This window comes from Orcinus orca, chromosome 20 (assembly GCF_937001465.1).
Source record: "Orcinus orca chromosome 20, mOrcOrc1.1, whole genome shotgun sequence".
NCBI lineage: Eukaryota > Metazoa > Chordata > Mammalia > Artiodactyla > Delphinidae > Orcinus > Orcinus orca.
The window spans coordinates 6,625,814-6,643,351 of NC_064578.1; the positions used below are offsets into that span (position 1 = coordinate 6,625,814).

The window sequence follows — 17,538 nt, forward strand, 5'->3', positions numbered from 1 at the left end:
ATCCTTTATAGAAAACATTAGCCCATCTCTACTCGAGAACTCTGGGACTTGATGCCCAAATCCTTAAATCTTATCTTTAATGGTCCAACTAGTGCACAAATGGAATTTTTTTTCCCAAAAGGGGAAACAAATCTTTTATTTCCTCACCTATTTGAAACAAGAGGCAGAAAAAAATCCAAAAGAAAATAGAATCCTCAGTCTTACTAGCTTTTATCAGCAAGAATAGAAATATCTGTGACAGTAAGTTTGACCCTAACTTTACAGCCAAGAGCACTTGAAAACTGCAACAGAAATAGTTACTATGCTCAAACTACTTCTCTTAAAAATTTTGCACCTTAACAGACATTTTTTACTGTTTTAAAAAATACATCCCGTTAAGCCATTTCTTCCAAAACTCCTATTTAAAAAAAAAAATGCTAGGAGACTACTTCTTCAGTAGCTTACGTGCAATGATATTTTATTAAATATTTATTTTAAAAAAGAAAAGAAATACTGCTGAGTAAATAAAACAAGTTGCAGAATGAAGCTATAGTATGATCCTATTTGTATTTTTTTTAACGGAACAAAATACCACTAACAGAATGGTGCTATATATTTCCCACAGGTACATACATATGTGTGTAAAAAAAATTTTTTTTTGAGTCTTGTTGGAGACGCCAGTTACAAAACTGTGCTTTCTACCAAAACAAAGATTGAGATGGCAAAGACCATAGGGGGCTTTAGCTTTCACTGCAGTATCTTAATTTTTTATAAGGCTAATATACTTACATAGTGAAAAATTAATTTTAAAACGTTATACAAAAGCTCCACAGGGCAGGGAGGCTCTGGGGTACCGAGGTTAAGAGCATCAGTCAGGTTCTGGCTCCTGCCCCAGGTAACCTCCCTGGGCCTCAGTTTCATCATGCACAGATCTGGGGATGCACAGCTTCTGTCTCAAGGTAAGTGTCAGGACTGCTGTCTGTTAGGTAACCCAGGGTAAGCCCCTTGCAAGGTGTCTGGCACCCAGAAGAAACTAAAGAAATGGATGGTTGGGAAAATATACACAGCCAAGCCAAAACTGCCCTGGGAGACAGAACAATCAAAAGGGGAGAACAGGGCTGGAGTATGAGCCTCCCGGAGTGTGTTGCTACGAGCCAGTGGACACTAACGCCTGAGGGCTTAGCTTCGCGATGAAGCCCCTCATCCCATGGAGGGGCGCCTCCCACCACTCACACCCAGAAAGCAACCTCGTCTCTTTGCGTGGATTTGAAAGCAGACACTTCCCTCCTGTGGAAATCCATACAGAAGGTTAGTATATGTTCCCAGGGCCTAGAACGGGGCCTGGTACAGAAGAAGTACCCCCACAGATATATGGGGGGAGGGAGGAAGGAAGAAGGGGAGTCACTTGTAAGTCCTGTGATGACACCTCTCATCCCCACCAGACCACTGGCCTCATGAGAGCAAGGGCTGGGCTGTTTTTATCACTCCTGAATTTCTAGACCTGACCCAGAGCAGGGGCTTATCAAACATTTATTGATTTCTGAAAAAGAAAACCTCCAGCTCTCAGGGTGCCTCCAATCTCATGGGGAGGACAGATGTGCAAGCAGAACACGGTGGATGTATATAAGCTGAGTATCAACCTGGGAGCCCGCCGCTTCATCCATGCATTTCCAGTGACCCCAACCTCATCGCCAGCTTGAAGGTGCCCAATCAGAATCAAGTTACCGGGCTCAAGCAGGGGCCAGTGGGAGTACCTCACAAGACTCATCCTCTCTGTGGACGCTGTCCTGGCACCTCAAGGTCAAGTGAGAACAGAGCCAATGGAGCATAACACCGAGATGCTCAGAGCTAGTCTCCTGAGGGTCACAGACGAGGCTTGTATCCGAGTGTGTTGGAGGCCAGTTTCACCTCTTGGGCATCTCAGCCTGTAGCCACTAAATCCCCACCTTTTTTCTTTCAGCCACAGAGTTTGGTTTCTGTCCCTTGCACCCAGAAGCACCCCGACTGACGACAGACTTTAGCACAATGCGACCCCCAACATCCAGCCCAGTGCCTGGTACAGCACAGATTCAATTAAACACATTCAACTCCCATCCAGGGGTAGCAGGCACCGTAAAGAGTTGTGGGGAAAAGAGCAAAGAGACCCCTCTGTTGGCGGCACAAAGCACAAAAGAGCCACGCTGGATGGAGCTGGCACACAGTAGGTCCTCAGTAAACAGCAGTGATAATGACCATCACCACCCCCAAGAAGGCAGCTCAGGGCTAATGGGGGGATGGGGGGCAGACTGGAACAGTAGCCAAGGGGGATGGGTGAGGGCAACAGGAAAGGGAGGACAGGAGCAGGCTGGCGCACCAGGGCCCCGACTGTGCAGCCGGTAACCACCTTCACCACGGGGAACCGTGGGCCCAGAGCTTCCAACTCCTTCCATTTTTCATAAGAAGCAATCTGAATTTCCAGGTAAAACTTCTCCGTTTTTAACATCACCGTGCAGGCTGAGCAAAACACCCAGAGGCCCAATTTGGCCCACAAGCCTCTTGCTTAGACCTCACAGTAAAGCACGCAGGCTCTGGAGGAGGACAGGCCTGAGTCTGAAACCCTGACTCAGCCTAGGGTGAGGCTGTGTGGCTTTAGACAGGTCAATTAACCTCTCTGGGCCTCCATTTCCTTACTTGTAATAACTGGATCTACCCCTCATGGGCTACAGTGATGGCCTCGAACAGGTGAGGCCTTGAAGGCGGCCCAGTGTCCCAAACATCAGTTAGGAACTCAATATCTGGTAGCCAGCATTCTATTACCATCATCAAGAATACACAGGGAAACCCTGAAAATGGGGAGACGGAGGGAAAGTATGGCGAACTGGGTCTGAACCTCCCTCACATTGCTTTTGGTAGAAATTGGAGGAACTGGGCATCTTGGGGTAGAATTAACGTAGAGAACCACAGTCCTAGAAATGGTTGGTCCATACAACCACTGGCAGTGGGGTGTCAACTGTGGATGGGAGGAAACAACATCTACAACATCACCCATCTGGGTTGCCAGGGCTGCCTGGGTTCGAATTCCAGCTCCACCACTCACAGACTGCATGTTTCAAGCAGGTTATTTAATCTCCCTGTGCCTCAGTTTCCTCCTCTGAAAAGTAGGGATCACGGTCATGCTGATCCCACAGTCGTTGGAAGATGAGATGAATTAATATAAAACACAGTGCTCCTGAGAATACAGACCAGCGCCCAGCACACTGAAAGCACACATCAGTATAGTCTGCTCTCGCTCTTTACTATCGCCATCGTCGTGGTTGGCAGACACCCTGGGCAGAGGACACAGAGCTCAGCCTCCACCTGCAGTTCCCCCTTTGTTCTCCACAGCTGCCCTTCCCAAGCCGTCTCTGCAGAGCACACAGTGGGCTCCAGCCCGTGCACCTACCTGAAGGTGATGGCATAGGAGTCAGAACCTTCCCGCTTCCGGATCAGGAAGGCCCCATCCCGGGGAACCCTCATCAGCATGTCCTCCGCTTCTCCACGGCTCAGCCCGTCATAGTACCACCTGCAGCACAGGGCCGGGAAAATGGCCAAGGGAGAGGCTGCTGAGACTGGCAGCAGAGGAGGAAACGGTGGGTTCCCGGGATGCCTGAGACACGGCCCTGGAACCCACCACGGAAATTACACAGTGGGCCTCCACTTCCGAAATCACCTCTGAAGACAGAAGTTTTTAAAAAGATCACCCAGACACAGTTTGGGTGAAGCGTTCATGTAGTGGGTCTGCTTGGAGCATAAGCGGATAAATCAACTTACATCTTTACCCACCCCGACCCCCCCACCCCCGACCCAAGCATCAGAGGGTGGCACAGTCACCACAGTGTCTCAGAACAGCAGAGGCAGAAAAGATAGGGAATAGGGTTTTTAGGTTGTTTTTAAAGATGTGAAATAGCAAATTCTATGGCAATCCATCTGAATATGGACAAGAAAAGTAAAAAATAAAGGTGTCATAGCTACATGGCCTCCTGTGAAATGTGCATTTGAGCAGCCTTCTGCTTAAAAACTACTCTTTGCTTTTCACAACTAGTCAACCCTTTGCAAGGCCTAACTGATACTCACTTTACAATTATTTTTTCGCTTTCAGACCAAAAGGAACGAGCTTGGACAGAAAACAGTAACACCGGGCCAAAATTATCTCTGAAAATCAACGCTCAAGACCTCAGGACCACGAAGATAAAGGAGAAGAAAGGAAAGGAGAGGAAGAGGGAGAGGAGAGAGAAACAGGCCATAGGTAACTGGACAGCGGCCACCCTGGGGAACCGCAAGAGACCCCGGTGGGCCCGGGTGAGGCGCCCCGTGGGAATCTGGGCCCCAGCACACCCTCCAGGCTGGTGTTTCTGATCCGTGAACACAGTCGCGCCCCCAGAGCACAGGGCACACGTACGGCTTCGACTCGTGCGGGCTGGGGTTGGGAACTGGGTCGGTGAGCCGGAGCTCGAACTCGGCACAGCGCAGGTGCGTCTCGCTGTAGTGCTGGATGAGGGCATAGATGCTGGTGAACATGAGGTTGTCAGTCAGGTAATACTTCAGGGTCCCGCCCTCCATGGTGGAGCGGATCCGGCAGTGCTGGACGCGGCCCGACCGCCTGCCGGGAGAGGGACCACGTCAGAGCCCAGGCCCGGCCGGCTGGCCCTTCCCGCAGCCGGTACGGCAGAGAGCACAGGGTGGGCCACAGCTGCAGCCGGGGCCCCCAGGAGTGGACGCTACGTGCGGCCACACAAGCCTCCGTCTGCTCTTAGCACCGGCCCAGTGCTTTCACACAAGTTGATCCTTGGGGCTGGATTCCAGACCATTCTACCTACTTCCTCTACCCGCCGTCCCCTTTTACCTACGTAACTGTTCCTCTGGAGCCAGACAGCCTAGGTTCCAATCCTGACTCTGCCACTGAGGAGCTAAGTGACCGTGAACAAGTGACCTGTCCTCTCTGAGTCTCCCTATTATTACCCTAGTGGTCCAACAAGGACAATGATAGTATCCTCCTCACAGAGATGTCCTGAGGATGAAACGAGATCACACACAGCATGTGCTCGGAACGCTGCCTGGTACCTGGTAAGCATCTTACAGGCGTTAGCTGTCGCGATTATTTGTATGTTGTTAATATTAGAACTTTTATCCTTCAGGTCGCAGTTTAAACACCACCTCTTTCAGGAAGTCTTCCTGGATTATTCTCCCAACATCACACGAGACCCCTCTCTTACAGACTTTCATAACGTCTTGCGCTTTTCCCACTGCACACGTCACAACGAGAATTATGTATCATTTGCCTGATTCCTTTTCCACTGTTCATCTCCCTCCTGAAACTCTAATCTCCATCAGGACAAGGACCCTGTCTGTCTGTCACTGCTAAGTCACTGTGCCTAGCACAGAGCAAGTACCCAATAAATAAATAAATATCTTTTGATGAATTCATGCACAGATGACTGAGTCAGTGATGAGTCAATACAGCCTCACCCACAGTTCCGTAAGGCCACTTTACAATTTTAAATACTGCACTGAAATATCGCTAATCTTGTTGACTAAGTTTGGGGGCCCTCACCCAAGTCTTGCCCCACACAGCTCACTAAATAAAGTCTGGGTTTCCAGCCCAGCCCCACCCAAGCCTGGCCTAAGCTGCCACCACTTGCCTCACGGCACCCCACCCCACCAGCTGCGAGGAGAAGGCGCGTGCCCCGGGGAAGACGGCCATTACCAGAAGGACAGGGTGTAGTCATTGGGGTATGTCTCGCTCTCCCGCACCAAGAAGGTCCCATCCTTGCCCCCCGTCTCGGCACAGTATTCCTGCAGCAGCTTCTCGGCGCTTGTCCTCTTCTCCACCTTCTTGTGGAACCACTTCTCCCCGAAATGCAGCTCCGTGGGGGCTATATCCTGGGCCGCAAGGAGAGGAGGGGTTTCTGAAAACCCGGACCAGACCCCCAGTATCATCAGGCTAGTCCCTCTGTGTATGCTGATTCCTGAATAACAGACTGGACTGGGTAACAGACCAAAAACGGCCTCAGCTCACTTTTACCCCGAGAGGTCCGGGAAGCCAGCCCTCCACTGCCCTCCCCACCCCCCAGCCACCTACTCCTGACACCTCCCCATTTGTGGTGGCCTCCTGGAGTTCTGAGTCCCGGGATAAGGGGTCCCCAGTACAGCCCTCAACTCTGCTGTACAGGAAGCCTGAGAGCCATAATACCGTGGGGGCTGCACTCAAGGGACAGTACCAAGGATGACCAGCAGCCCCGGGGGAGAGGGCAGGAGAGCCAGGAACAGGCTAGTGGGTAAGGCTGGACAGAACATCCAAATGTCCCCATCCTCCCCAGGGAGCACAGGCCAAGCACGCCTTTCAGAGAGCAGGAAAGACACCTGAACCTCACTGGCTAAGCACATGGGCCAGCCAGCCAATCCGAGAAGAGCCAGGCACGCCTTGGTACCCAAAGAGGCAGCTCCTTGGACTGAGCATGTCCGGGCCTGCCGGCCACCGGGTGAGAGCAGCATTACAGGAGGTGTCCACCTACCGGGGGCTGTTCATCTTCCATAGTCTGTTCAATGTCATCGCTGAAGGACAGCTTGGCATCAGCAATGGCACAGTAGTGCCGAGTCCATTTCTACAAAGTGAAACCAGCGTTAGGGCTTCCCTAAAGTCCCTGCTCCATCAACTCTGAGGCCCAAGGCCCCTGCCTGGCATCACCCCAGCATCCACTGGGGACTCGCCTTTCCCACTCTTGGAGCCATTTATGGTGGTTTCACAGAATTCGATCCCCTGTGAGACATTTCTTTTAAAACATCTATTTATTCTGGGGTTCTTCTGGCATTTTCAGGGCTTCTTTATTCAGTGTGTCTAAGGGTAGACACAACGTAGTATTGTATTCCTTTAATCTGAAGGCTTTTACGAATGATGGGATTGTTTTCTGTGTGTGTGTGTCCTCACGACTGCCTTTTTCTATTTCACCCATTTTTTTAAGACTTTCAGGATTTCTCAGCCAGCCTGTCTAGAGACCCTTTCTTCAACATTTAAATGTGACTTCATTCTATATTTAAATTTCAACCATTTTAAATTTTTATTCCTAGAATATAAGAATAGACATGTAAAGACATATTCAAATGCAGAAAGACAAACATAACATGATACCACTTAATATGTAGAATCTAAAAAATAATGCAAATGAACCTAAACACAAAACAGAAGCAGACTCACAGACGGAAAACAAGCTTAGGGTTACCAAAGGGGAACGCTGGGGGGAGGAATACATTAGGAATATGGGATTAACAGATACAAACTACTATACATAAAATAGATAAGCAACAGGACCTACTGTATAGCACAGGGAACTATATTCAGTATCTTGTAATAACCTATAATGGAAAATAATCTGAAATACATACATATATATATATAACTGAATCACTTTGCTGTACACCTGAAACTAACACACCCCTGTAAATCAAATACACTTCAATCAGTGAATCAATGAATTGATCAATACCTACTCAAATAGATTGCCATGTTAGGTTATGGGATATGAGAAGTGGCATTAACATTCAAAATGCCTCATTCCCATCAAAAAATAATGTTTCCTTGGGACTCCCCTAGCAGTCCGGTGGTTAGGACCCTGCGCTTCCACTGCAGGGGGTCCCGGGGTGGATCCCTGGTCAGGGGAACTAAGATCCTGCAAGCCACGTGGCTCGGCCAAAAATAACAGTAATAATGTTTCCAGTGGAACTGCCTCAGATTGGAGGACACTAAGGGGTTAGGACAACGAACTGCATTATCACATCCGAGATTGCATCCTGGGTCAGAAAAAGGACATGAGTGGACAAACTGGAATGAGGTCCACAAATTAGTTGGTAGTATTGTGCCCAATGTTCAATTCCTCGTTATGATAATTATACTCTGGTTACAGAGGATGTTACTATTTGGGGAAACTGGGTGAAGCACGTATGAGAACTCTCTGTGCTTGTATGTGTGTGAGAATCTAGAGTATGTTACATTGAATATAAAACTACTTCAAAATAAAACACTTATGATGCAAAAGAAGAATAGTTTCCTTAAAATGACAAATTCACTTGGCACAAAGTGGGAGTGAGACAGGAATCCTCCCGGAGCTCTCCAGCAGGCCGTAACACATTCAGGGCTCTGAGAAGGGGCACGAGAAGACGCACCTGGTCGATGGAATCCCACATGTACAGTTCACCCTGCTGCCTGTGTTCATCTTTCTTGTCCTCCACGTTGACATCCACGTCGCCTCGGGGGCCCAGCTTCTTATGCTGAGGGGAAAAATACACAAAGCCTGTCTCCCTAAGACCCAGGTTAGGATCTGTGAGCCAGCAAACATTCATTCACATCAGCCAGGCATCCACCGGATCGTCCCACCTCAGGGCCTTTGCACTGTCTGTTCTCTCTGCCTGGCTTCTCTCTCACTACACTGCGCTCTGTGCTCGGCGTCACCTCCTCAGAGGAGCTTCCCTAAAAACAGCCCACACTCCCCCTCCCACCCCTGCCACTCTCTAGCCCCTGGCAGTTCATCTTCACGCTCTTTAGCCTAAGTGTATCTACGTATCTATCTGTCTTCTGTCTGTCTTCCCTGCTAGATTATAAGCCCCATGAGGGCAGGGACTTTGTTTTGTTCCCTGTTGAACCTCCTGCACTAGGTTAGCAGATAGCGCTCGATAAATATTCAATGAATCAATGATGCGCCCGCATTCTCCAGCACACAGAGGGCAAGGCAAGATCACAGCCAGCCCATGGGCACAGGCTGTGCAGGGCAGTGGAAGGCACACTGGGGATGTAGATTTAGAAGACCTGGGTGCAAACAGCACTGCTGCTGCTGTATCGGCTGTGTGACCCTGAGCAGGTGGCCGCACCTCTCTGAACCTCTCATGTCTCATCTGCAAGCCTAAGAGGATGATTACGACAACGTCCACCTGGGCGAGTTCACTGACTGCCCATGTGGACTAGCCTTGATAAGTCCCAGTTGTGGTGACCTGGTGGAGGGAGCTCAGGATTGGGAGTCAGACCTGGGCTTGAATTCAGGGCCTATCACCTTCCTCTCTGTGTGGCCTTGGCTGCATGACCATCTGTCTCAGTAACTTCCCCTGTAAAATGGGGGTAACAAGGACTTCCCCGGTGGCCCAGTGGCTAAGACTCCGCACTCCCAACGCAGGGGGCCTGGGTTAGATCCCTGGTCAGGGAGCTAGATCCCACACGCCACAGCTAAGAGTTCGCATGCTGCGACTAAGATACCACATGCCGCAACTAAAGATCCCACATGCCGCAACTGAAGATCCCACATGCCGCAACGAAGCCCCAGCGCAGCCAAATAAATAAATAAATATATATATTTTTTAAATGGGGGTAACATAGCCCCCCTGTCCCGTAAGGCAGTGAGCGTGTAGGATATCTGTAGATAGTGCAGCACGACATAAATGTTCCATTTTGTTCCATCTTTGGCAGGAACTAACTGTGTAACCTCAGCTGAGTCAACCTCTAGACCTCAGGGTCCTCACCTGTCAGGTGGGCTGGGGGCCCGGGATTATCAGTCCTGCAGGTCTGCCATGAGACTGAATAACACTGACGACCGTGCCCAGCCCAGTGTGTGGCACTCAGTGATCACGTCCCAAATGCTACTTCCACCCCTTTTCCCTGAAATTGAAAGGGCTGAACCAAGAGGTACCACAGGTGGGGCAGTGGGAGCTCTAAAAGGAGTCTTCACACCCTAAAACAAGCGCTGGAAAATACCTGGGGACACGCAGAGAGCTGTTCTAACAGAAACGGAGGGAAGCCACGGGGGAGCCGGGAACAGAGAGATGCAACGAGGTTCCCTGAAGACTGACTGCCAAACCTGAGGAGCCCTGGACACCTCCCCAGCCCGGCCAAGCACCCTCTGCCTCTCATCCCGCCTTCCTCACGCTGGAAGCTTCCCTGAGCGTCTCAGCGGAACCTGCCCCAGCATCTTAGCCGATTTCTCCAAATATGCTGGTGCTTTGATCCCTGAGGGCACCAGCCTCCTCCTCTCTGGATGGGCCTCAGCCAAAGCCCCCTCACAATTTGGTGTTCCTCTGTCAAGCGGTTTGTCTCCCTGTAAGACCGTGATCTCCTGGCATGTAGGAAATGTCCCCAATGCATCTTAGTGGTCCAGTGACAATCTAGGGAACATACCACGCGTTCACACTACCCCACCTTCATGGATGTCATCCCCGAAGCCGAAGGGCCTTCTCCCTTCTCTGCCTGGTAAACCCCTGTCTGTCCTTCCTACGAACCTGCCAGCTGTCACTGAAATCCACGCCGCTCCTCCCACCGACGGCTGCCCAGCTAGAGTCAGCCCCTGCAGATGGTGCGGTCATGTGACTAAGTTCTCACGCACTGGACACAACAGCCCAGGACTGTCCAACTGATGTCCCACCTGCTTACCAGGAATCACTCGCCCTGGACCCCTCACATTCCCGTTTCTACAAGCTGGAGCTCAATGTGCCTTGCAACCCAGCATGGACCACACACAAGGACAGTGCCCCCTAGGGCAGAGCCTTTGCCAGTTCTGTGGCATGGACCCCCTCTGAAGTCTGGGGAAGACTACGGATGCCTTTCTCAGAATAATGTTTATAATGCATAAAATGAAAGGAGAATCCAATTATATCGAAATACAGCTACCAAGTAAATAAAAAATACTTGCAATATACTAATACATGTACTTCTTTACTAACATCTTCCAAAAGATCTACAGGCAGATCTAATAACCATCATAGTTTTAAAGTAGTGACGAGCACACGTTATCTTGAGATATTGGCAACAACGGCAGAAGTGCTATGAAATTATCCATGATTTCTGCTGGTGACGAAGCCTCAAGCGGCTTGTTGCCAACATTCATAATGGAAGGAAATGTTAAGTTTCACCTACATGTTGATAGAGGCACCATTTTTGCCCAAAGTTCACATGCCACCACCTCACAAGTTTTATCTGTGGACTCTCTGGGGGTCTGCAGAACCCCATCCGAAAACCCCTTCCCTGGGAGACCGCAGACCAAGATGAGAACATCCTGAGTCCCCGGACAGCCTCGCGGACCAGAGCTCAGAGCTCCTAGAATACTCTCCTGCACATCGAGTCTTGAACTTACATGACTGAACCCACGGTCCGTCTGGTCTCTTGACCCTAGTAATATACATGCCCAAACGTCACCCCTCCTGGCATCTGTGGTGCAGCCGTCACTCACCCCTCCCCACAGCCACCTGTCGCCCCTAGTACACGCAGCCCTCTGGGGCAACTGTTCACTCCCAGCCCAGCCCCCAGGTGAGAACAGAGCCTGGTGGAACAGCCCCAGCTCCTCACGAGGGCCTGACGCAGAGCGGGACATGGTGAAGACTGGCCAAAACAAATGCACGGGAGTGAGTGAACACTTCTGGGGCACCTGCTGTGAGACAGGGCAGTTCCAAGCGCTCCGCACATGGCCTTCCACGTTACGCTCGCAGCACGTGAACGACGCGGGTTCTGTGGTGAACCCCCAGACCGCGAGGACTCAGAGGCGGCGGGAGGTGAAGCGACCTGGCCCGGGTCAGGCGCAAGGTCAGCGAGGAGAACGGGAGCCCGTGCCCCGAGCCGCTGGCTCTCCCCACGTGAGCGGCAGCCCCGGGCCGCTACCTTGATGATGATCTTCTCCCGCAGCTGGCTGGGCGACGGCAGCTGGTCAGCACTGGCCTCCGTGGGCTTGGTCAGCAGCAGGTCGCCGAACGCCTCCTTGAACACCCTGGCCATGTGGCGCTGCTGCTGCACGCAGCAGTGCTCCTCGATGGACAGGATCACGGGGAAGCTGCGGGCGGGGAGGAGGGAGGGGCGCTCAGCAAGCGGGACGGGGCCGCCCACGCAGGGCTGCCTGGCCCGGCCTCCGGGACCAGGGCGTGCCCTGTGCTCTCGGCCTAGGGGCACGCCAGCACTCAGCTGGGGCTTCTCAGCAGTGACTTTGGCCAGGATGGAGCCTGGGGTGGGCTGTGTGTGTGCGGGGGGGTATCTGTGTTGCTATGTGGGGTGTACACGTGTGTCTGTACGTGGAGAATATACGTCTGATCGTGTGTCTGCAGAGGGGGTGTCTGTGTGTCTTTGTGTTCCAGGGGTGTCCTATGCGGGCGGTGCCTCTGCACGTGAGCATCTGTGTGGGATGTGCGTGAATGTACGTGCGCGTGCGCTGGGGGGAAGGGGGCGTCTGCGCCCATCCGTGGGGGGGCTGCCCGTGTCTGTGAGAGGGTGTCTCTGAGTGTGTGTGTGTGTGTGTGTGTGTGTGTCCATGTGGGGTGTGTCTGCAGAGGGGGTATGTTTGTGTGTGTGTCTGTCCACCCAACCCTAGCCGCCTTCCCCTTAAAGGTGAACCACCAGGAAGGAAATCAGCCAACTGACCTCGAGGTGACAAAGGCATGGTCCTTGATGGCCTGCACGACGTCATCAAACTTGATCTTGGTGGTCCGCGTCCAGCCGTGGTAGATGATGGGCTTCCCGTCGGGCCCGTCCCAGCAGTCCACTGAGGGCAGAGACGTGCAGTCTCAGCACCCGCGCCTCCCTCGTCCACTGATGGCGGCCACGCTGCCCGGGTGACGACCGCGCCACCAGCCCCGGCCCCCGCACTGGCTCAGTCACCAGGACCCCGGGGCCAGACCCGGTATCGCCCTCAGGGGCCACCAACAGGAGGACGCGTGTTACCTATGCGGTTACAGGAAGATTTTGGTCGTCTAACTAAAGGTCCCGCTGTCCAAAAGAAACGAAACGTTTCTTTTTTAACAAGAGATTTATCATGTGTTTTATCTTCTGATTTGACTTGTCTAAACCTTGGCTTGCTGCTTCTGCCAGCGGAAAGAATACAGAGCAATGGGAAATTTATTTTTAAAGATTCACGGTAAAATATTCAGACCGAACTAGGTTATGCAGAAGGTGAGCATCCCCTGTATTTTTGGCCCCCAAAATAGGAAGAGGAGCTGACAGTTTCAAACCTGATTTTTTTCACATTTGCTTTTTCCTAAGGGGGGACAAAGGCGTAAATTAAGCAACACTCTGTAGGAATAACTGCCGCTAAGGCCTGATGCCCTGATGGACGCTTTTGATAAAACCGGAGCCTACATCAGTGGTTTGTGCCTCTTCTCAGCCCAGTACAGCCATGAGCCTCTGGCGCTGAGTCGGGCCGGGGGCGAAGGGTGGGGGGACAGGAGGAAGCACAGGCCCCCGGCCACGTCCGGGGCCTGGAATCACCTCTGCCGGGGTGGCTGTGAGCAACTGGGGACAAAAGAGTCAGGGAGGCGGCCATGGCAGGGCCGTTGCTGAAGCACGCAGGGTGTCTGCTGCCTCAAACACAGCAGCCCAGAAAGAAGCCGAGGGACAGGAGGACAGTAAGGCCGTCCTGGCTACTGGCCTCCCAGCCCCTCCACTGTATCCGGACACTTTCTGGAGCCCAAGGTGCTGTCGCTCCAGCGTGGCCCGGCTCAACACCACTCCTCATCGTGGCGACCTTCTCTTCTGGGGAAAGGTCCCCAGCTGGTGGCCGCGTGGCTCACCCCAGATGCTACGGGCACCTGGGTTCTCCCTCCATCTGTCCCGTGCATGCCCACTACTCGGGCCTCCAAATAAACAAAGCATCCAGCAACAACACGGCCAGTCTGAGCCCGCCGACCACGTGGCCGCCAGCGTGAAGGGGGTACTCACGCTCAATGCAGCGGCAGCCCATCCGCAGACAGCGGATATAGGCCTCCGGGGACGACTCGCTCCGAAGCTGGTCACCCGTGAGGTACCTGGACGAGAGGAGGTGGGCGGCTGTGTGGGAGCAGGCCTGCAGCTCAGGGCATCCCCGGGGAACTTCTCAGCCCGAGCTCCCAAAGGCCTGAGTTCTCCCTGTCCACAAAGACCCCCATTTAGGATCCGGGCCAGACACAGGCAGTCGTGTGGCCAAGCCAGTCATGAGACTCAGGCCGTGATCGTGGGCTATAAGGATAACCATCCTGGCAGTCCAAGTGTGGGCTCGAGCACGTGTGTTCTTTCGAGGAGAATTCGGTCAAAGGGTGTCAGGCGGGAGACTGACGTATGATGATAAATTACCAACCCCCCTGCCCCACCGCTGCCCACTAGGCCCTCAGTCTCAACAGGGCAGAGATGGGCCATCATTCTGATACCAGGGCCCCAGGCCAAGCACAGAACAGATGGAACTTACCACCCTATGAACTATGTCCACCAAAACTGATGTGAAAATACCTATTTTTATCACGCTCCTCCTGACCACATTCCCCCTTTAAGAGTCTGTGGTGCTCAGCTGTTTTCTAGGTTTGGCAGGACTGACCATTCTAAGACACAAACTCAAACCAACGGACATGGTGGGGAAGAGAGAACCATGAAGTCAATTTGCCCCGGAAAAGGAAGGTACCTTCCAAAATGCCGCGAGGTGAACTTAAGGGCCTTTCTCTCCAACTCCTGCCTGGACTGACACTTGGTAAAGTACCAGTCGACAGCTCTCTGGATGCCCAGAACCCAGGGCCTCCACCCCCTCACCTGACAAAGCAGACTGAGTAACAGAATTTGAGTGTAACACCCATTTCTCCCTTCCCGTCTGCTCTTTTTTGCAATCAGGGCAATCTTCCAAAGATACGCATTTGAGTGTGGTGTTCTCTGGCCTAAAAGCTATCAGCGGCTCCCACTGCCACTGCCCTCGCTCTGACCTCAACGATTCCACTCAAGCTGACCCTCCTGTCCTCCTCTCCTGCCACTCACCCTGCCAGGTTCTACACTCTAGTCCTACTAGAACCCCCCCAGTTCCTCCCGCCCCTGGACCTTCGCACATGCCGTTCCTCTGTCTGAACCCTCCTCCTCGCCTCACCACCTGTTCTTCTCTCACCAACGCCGGCTCATCGTGAAGACTCAAAGGAGGCCTTTTCCCCTCCAAGCTCATGAGGACGGGGCTGCTCCTGCCCTTTTCACTGCTGTATCCCCAGCACCCAGCAAGCACAGGGCCTGGCACAGGGCAAACTCTCAGTAAATATCAGTTCAGTGACTAATTCAGTTGCTTTCCTGTGACCACTAAGAATGGGATGCCCAAACAGCCAACCAGCTTTGTTGACTTGCTTCTTAGGGCCACAGAAAAAGGTTTATTATTGCAAAACCAACTGGGAAAGAGAGATGCGTCCCCCCATCCTCCAGAAGCTTTCATATATTCCAATCTGAGCAGCGAGGGGCTGCACTCTGCCCACGCGCTTCGCCAGAGCAGTGCCCTTGAGCGCCCACCGTATTGCCCTTCACCTGCCCGACCCGCTGCAGGCTCGCCGTGAAACTCACGTGTTATGTGATGAGGAGATCCAGTAATGGGACAAGGGGTTGTTCATGTCCTGCACATCCACCACGTCATACTTCTCATCCCAAATGCTGTTCTCCCGGGAAAACAGGTACGTGAGGAACTAGGAGAGTCACAAACACAAAGAGGGGATCACCACACTGAGCACGGGTGGTGCCGGGTTCTTCTGGGTCTGTGTCAACACGGGGAGGTGGTACATGAACATTCAACAGATGGTCTCCAGACCTCAGTTACCCAGGTTTTCAGTGCAGAAAACTCAGACTGCAATAGGCTGTACCAACACACGTTTCACTGACCTATACGGTATTTACCTTTTTAATGTGTATCCTCAAATATGTGAGGCTACAAGAGTATATGCTGCCCATATATAAGTTTTAAGGCATAATAACATTACGAACAGTTGTGAACCTACATGAGAAACAGAACATGCCAGTATCGTAACATCTAAAAGGCAGGAAATTTCATATCCCAGTTCCTGACCCCTTAAAAAAAAAGAAAAATCAGAAGATTGAGTGACAGTGGGTAACACTCTGTTTCCTGGGAACCACAGTACATGGGACTGGAGCTCCCCAGTTCCCCCTCACACAGGGCCAAAAGCACCCATTTCCACATCGTGCAAGAGCCCCAGAAACCTTGGAATTTCCTTGCTCTGCTTGTAATGGTTAGAGACTCCCTGGCAGCACACGCCCTCTAGTGACAAAAGCAAAGATCCCGCCCAGGCTACAGGATCAAATAGAGGAGGAGAAAAGTCAAAGGCTGTGACGGTTCAGGACCTGGAAGGAAAAAAAAAGAGTTCTCGACTAAGAGAGCCAGTCTCGGGGCATCTAACGGCAAAGCCCTCCGAGGGAAGAGACCCAGAAAATACACCTCGGAGGACAGACACCTGAATCACAAAGCCATGCCAACAGGACGAGGGGCCCACTTACCTCATCCACGAACAGGAAGGGCTCGGCAGTTTCTCTCATCGTGTCATCAATGAACTTTGTCATCCGCTCACGGACTTTGTTCAGATCCTGAGCCCAGAGCTCCTTAGAACGATAAAGAGAACAAGAAATCATCAGAAAGAGGAACTGCAAAATTCTTTGCCTCTCAGGATCCGGTTTCAGTCGAAGACCCAAACATGGACGTATTCTGCATGCACATGCCATCGAGGCCTTACCCTGTGCAGGGCCAACATTTTCCCTAAAGGACCAGAGAGTAAACATTTTAGACTCTGGGCCCCAACCATTCAATTCTGCTACTGTCGTGCAAAAGGAGCCACAGACCACAGGCACACAAATCGCTGTGGCTGCGTTTGTAAATAAAACTTTATTTATAAAAACAGGCAGTGGGCCAGATTTGGCCCCTGGGTGTAGTCTGCCGACTCCTGCTCTACGCTAGTTCTTTATACGCGTTATCACAAGGAGGCGGGGAGCACAGTGACATCAGACCCCTGGGGTTACTCGCCTGGCTGATGCTAAGCAGGTTACACACCTTTTCTGTACCTCCTCATCCGTTACATGGGAATAATGGTACCTACGCACAGAGGCTGTGACGGGCTGGATGAAATAAGGGTCTGTGCTTAACACAGCACCAGGTACACGGAAGGTGCTCAGATCACGGCATTGTGTGAGCAATCGTCACCCTCCCATGACATCTCGTTTAGTCCAGAAAACTCTGCAGGTCACACACTGTCATCGTCATTTTACAGACAAGGAAACAGAAGCTCAGGACATCACATGATGATCCCAACTTCACACAGCTGGTAAGTAGGAGAGCTGGGCTTCCAAATAACTGAACTTTGGAAAACGGATATAAAATCAGTCCAGATCAGTGAAGCAGTGTGCTGCTCAGACAACAGTAACGTCTGAAACATACATGACCAGTTCAAAAACAGCTTCTGCACGGTCTCAGAACTTCGAAAGCCCTTTAGAAAAAGGATATATAACATAAAGTAACTTTATTGTTTTCCTCCTCAAACCCTAAAACCCCAAATATTCATAGACAAGAGGATGACACCTGAGCCACAGATTCCACTTTGACTCATGTTTTCTGGGTTCCAAACATTCTAAAATCTCCATCTTTAAGAATCATAAAAGCACATGTGTTACCCGACGTGTGCAGTTGGATGGAAAGGGTCAGATCAGGACATTTGAAACAAGGAAAAGCATAAGGGCAGACACAAATGAGGTGGGTGCAAATCAACAATAAGCCTTGCTGTTCATCCTTGCAAATCTACTTGGATAAAGGACACCCAATA

The 17,538-nt window shown here is 51.6% G+C and overlaps 1 protein-coding gene across 1 annotated transcript in view; it reads right to left on the bottom strand.

The window, feature by feature from the left end:
• The window catches only part of PLCG2 (phospholipase C gamma 2), a 146,280-nt gene that overhangs the window by 36,893 nt on the left and 91,849 nt on the right, over positions 1-17,538 (bottom strand). The window contains exons 10-19 of the mRNA XM_004280106.4: positions 16,226-16,327; positions 15,284-15,402; positions 13,667-13,752; positions 12,374-12,494; positions 11,624-11,792; positions 8,155-8,259; positions 6,510-6,599; positions 5,702-5,877; positions 4,397-4,597; positions 3,401-3,520 (exon numbers count right to left, since the gene is read on the bottom strand). Of these exons, the coding sequence (XP_004280154.1) occupies positions 3,401-3,520; positions 4,397-4,597; positions 5,702-5,877; positions 6,510-6,599; positions 8,155-8,259; positions 11,624-11,792; positions 12,374-12,494; positions 13,667-13,752; positions 15,284-15,402; positions 16,226-16,327 (1,289 nt within the window). The remainder of the gene's footprint in view (positions 1-3,400; positions 3,521-4,396; positions 4,598-5,701; positions 5,878-6,509; positions 6,600-8,154; positions 8,260-11,623; positions 11,793-12,373; positions 12,495-13,666; positions 13,753-15,283; positions 15,403-16,225; positions 16,328-17,538) is intronic.